The sequence below is a fragment of the Notothenia coriiceps genome, unplaced genomic scaffold, assembly GCF_000735185.1.
Source record: "Notothenia coriiceps isolate Sejong01 unplaced genomic scaffold, NC01 NC01_scaffold00029395, whole genome shotgun sequence".
NCBI classification, from domain to species: domain Eukaryota; kingdom Metazoa; phylum Chordata; class Actinopteri; order Perciformes; family Nototheniidae; genus Notothenia; species Notothenia coriiceps.
In genome coordinates this window covers 346-2,866 of record NW_011362096.1, presented here as the reverse complement: position 1 = coordinate 2,866, position 2,521 = coordinate 346, and the positions used below count along the sequence as shown (strand labels likewise).

At 44.7% G+C, this 2,521-nt stretch overlaps 1 protein-coding gene across 1 annotated transcript; it reads left to right on the top strand.

The window, feature by feature from the left end:
• The first annotated feature begins 501 nt into the window (after positions 1 to 501).
• LOC104958794 (deoxyribonuclease-1-like 1) lies at positions 502 to 1,759 on the top strand. Its single transcript, XM_010786596.1, has 3 exons — positions 502 to 658; positions 1,456 to 1,544; positions 1,657 to 1,759. Exons 1-3 carry the CDS (start codon positions 509 to 511, stop codon positions 1,748 to 1,750), a joined length of 333 nt encoding a protein of 110 aa, XP_010784898.1. The 5' UTR covers positions 502 to 508; the 3' UTR covers positions 1,751 to 1,759.
• Positions 1,760 to 2,521: the final 762 nt, after the last annotated feature.

Here is a 2,521-nt window from a genome sequence, read left to right as displayed (position 1 = left end):
TGCCTCTCTGTTGGACTCCGGTACTGCACCTTACTCACGAGACGTTGTAAAAAAAAAATGGGTGGGGGGCGAACGCAGTAACCACTCCGCCAACGCACTGTCACCCCCGTCGTGCGGGCCGGATGAGAATGTCTGGCGGACCGGATGTGGCCCGCGGGCCGCCAGTTGGTGGTCACTGCTATACAGAGATGCTGTAGAGAAACCAATGTGAGTTTGGAAAATTGCACAATTTAAATCTATTCTAGTAGACCTCAACAATGGAAATATGATCAGTAGAAATGGCCATGACATGGGACCTTTAAAAAGAACAATCGGTTTAGAGGAATTATGATATTGAATACGCCAGTTTAAAAAGGTGGGTTTTCAGGCAGGATTTGAAGGTTGATAGTGAGTCCATATTGCGGAGTAGTTGCATCCACAGTGTATTCTGTAGTTACTGTGTACACAAACTATGTTTAATCAACTTGATTTTCTCCACACATGTTTCCCTCTCTTGCAGCTCTGTGCCATGAAGTCCTCCTCCCTCCTCCTCCTCTCCTTCCTCCTGGGTGTTTGTGGTGTTCAGGGGGCTTCAAGTTTTAAAATCTGTGCCTTTAACCTCCATCACTTTGGGGAATCCAAGGTCAAGAAGAGCAATGTTGTGCATACTCTGGCCAGGGTGAGAAATACTCTGATGTCTTTAACTTGAATTTGCCTTTTGAGATAACATGCCTGACGTTTTAACCACCTTCTCTTGATCAGTAAGCACTGATTCCAGCTGAGGTCAATTTTTAGTGAATTCTTTTTTCTCAATACAGATATCAAAAGGTACAAGTGATTTATACAATATTCTAATTCCAGGTTACATTTCTATTTCCACATTCCAAGTCCAATTTTTTTAAATTTTGCAATTCGAAATTCATATTCAAAATTCAAGTTCCAATTCGAATTTCCTATCCCAAGGGTGCGGTGGAATTGTCCTATATCGTCTTTCCCTTGCTTGACCTCTGTGTGAAACGTCACAGGGTTAAGGAATAGTGGATAGGAGAATTCAAAAAGACGACCGGGCTTCAAGAAAATCAGACTGCACTTACACTATCCAACGTTTATGACTATATACAGTCTATGGTTTATGATGAGCCAGCGGATGTTATTAATGTGCGTCTGCAGTGGGGGAACTACAGTTCTCTGTACAGAGGACTACTCTAAGCGCACATAGATACTTTGCACCATGCACTATCTTGGTGTTGTTCTATGCAGGCTTTATGAATGTGGACAACAGTGAAATATATATTTTTCATTAGGCCTGAACTGAAATAAAAAGTTGTACAGCTCTCTTAATCCAGGTGTTATAATAACTACCATGGTATTCACAGGCCATGGTAGTTATTCTACACATAGCTAATAAACAAAATGCAATGAAATTCACTTCAGTGTGTTACAAAGCTAATCACCTCTTGCTGTGCTGTGTTGCAGATCATCACCCGCTGCGACGTGTGTTTGCTGCAGGAAGTGAGAGACATGAAAGGGAAAGCGGTACCACAGCTGCTCGACCGCCTCAACAGGTGATGATCTCTTTCACACACACATTCAGCACACACACCTGCAGTCACACAATGCTGTGCTGTGAATGAGAGAATGACAAACAGCAGCACCAACAGTGTGTCTTATGTCCAGGTACGACCCTGACCATGAGTATGCCTCTGTGGCCAGCGAGCGGCTGGGCAGGTCCTCCTCGTACCAGGAGCAGTACGTGTTCGTCTACAGGTGAGCGGACATGGACACGCGTGCTTCTTTCTTCACAAAAACATAAAGACAATTAACCAATTAGTTTTTTACAAAAATTACTTAAAGGGGACCTATCATGCAAAATGCTCTTTTTTATGTCTTTCATGCATAAATATGTATCCCCGGCAGTGATGTGGTCGTTATTAAAAAAATAACTGGGCAGGGAAAACGGGGTTCAGGGGGAGTGGCTGTACGGCTGTACCCGGAGGATAGAAAAGGGGGAAGTGACGTCTGACTCAGAGGTTGCGCGGCTGTGGAGAAGAACGTGTTGCCCACATGCTAGTTAGCTAGCAGGTTTATTATTTTGGGTGCAGTCATTTTTGCCTCCACTTGCTGTTCAAATAAATGTTGAAAGAAAAAGTAAATCTGTTTACAGTTCTGTTTTATATGGGTGTTGAAGAAGAAGAAGAAGAAGGAGGATTGGGAGGGATGAAACCCTCTCTTTAATGGTCACAAATGCAGAGCACACAGCACACAAAGTTAAATGTGTTCTCTGCTTTTAACCCATTCTAGTACCAGGAGTCTAGTACTAGGAGCAGTGGGCAGCTATTGTACAGCGCCCGGGGAGCAATGGGAGTGAGGGGGGAAGGGGGTTGTCCGGTGCCTTGCTCAAGGGCACCACGGCAGGGCAGGAGGTGAACTGGGACCTCTCCAAGTAGAAGTCCACACTCCAAATGTAGGTCTGGTCGGGGACTTGAACCGGCGACCCTACGGCTCACAGTCCAAGCCCCTACTGACTGCCATAGATTTAGTC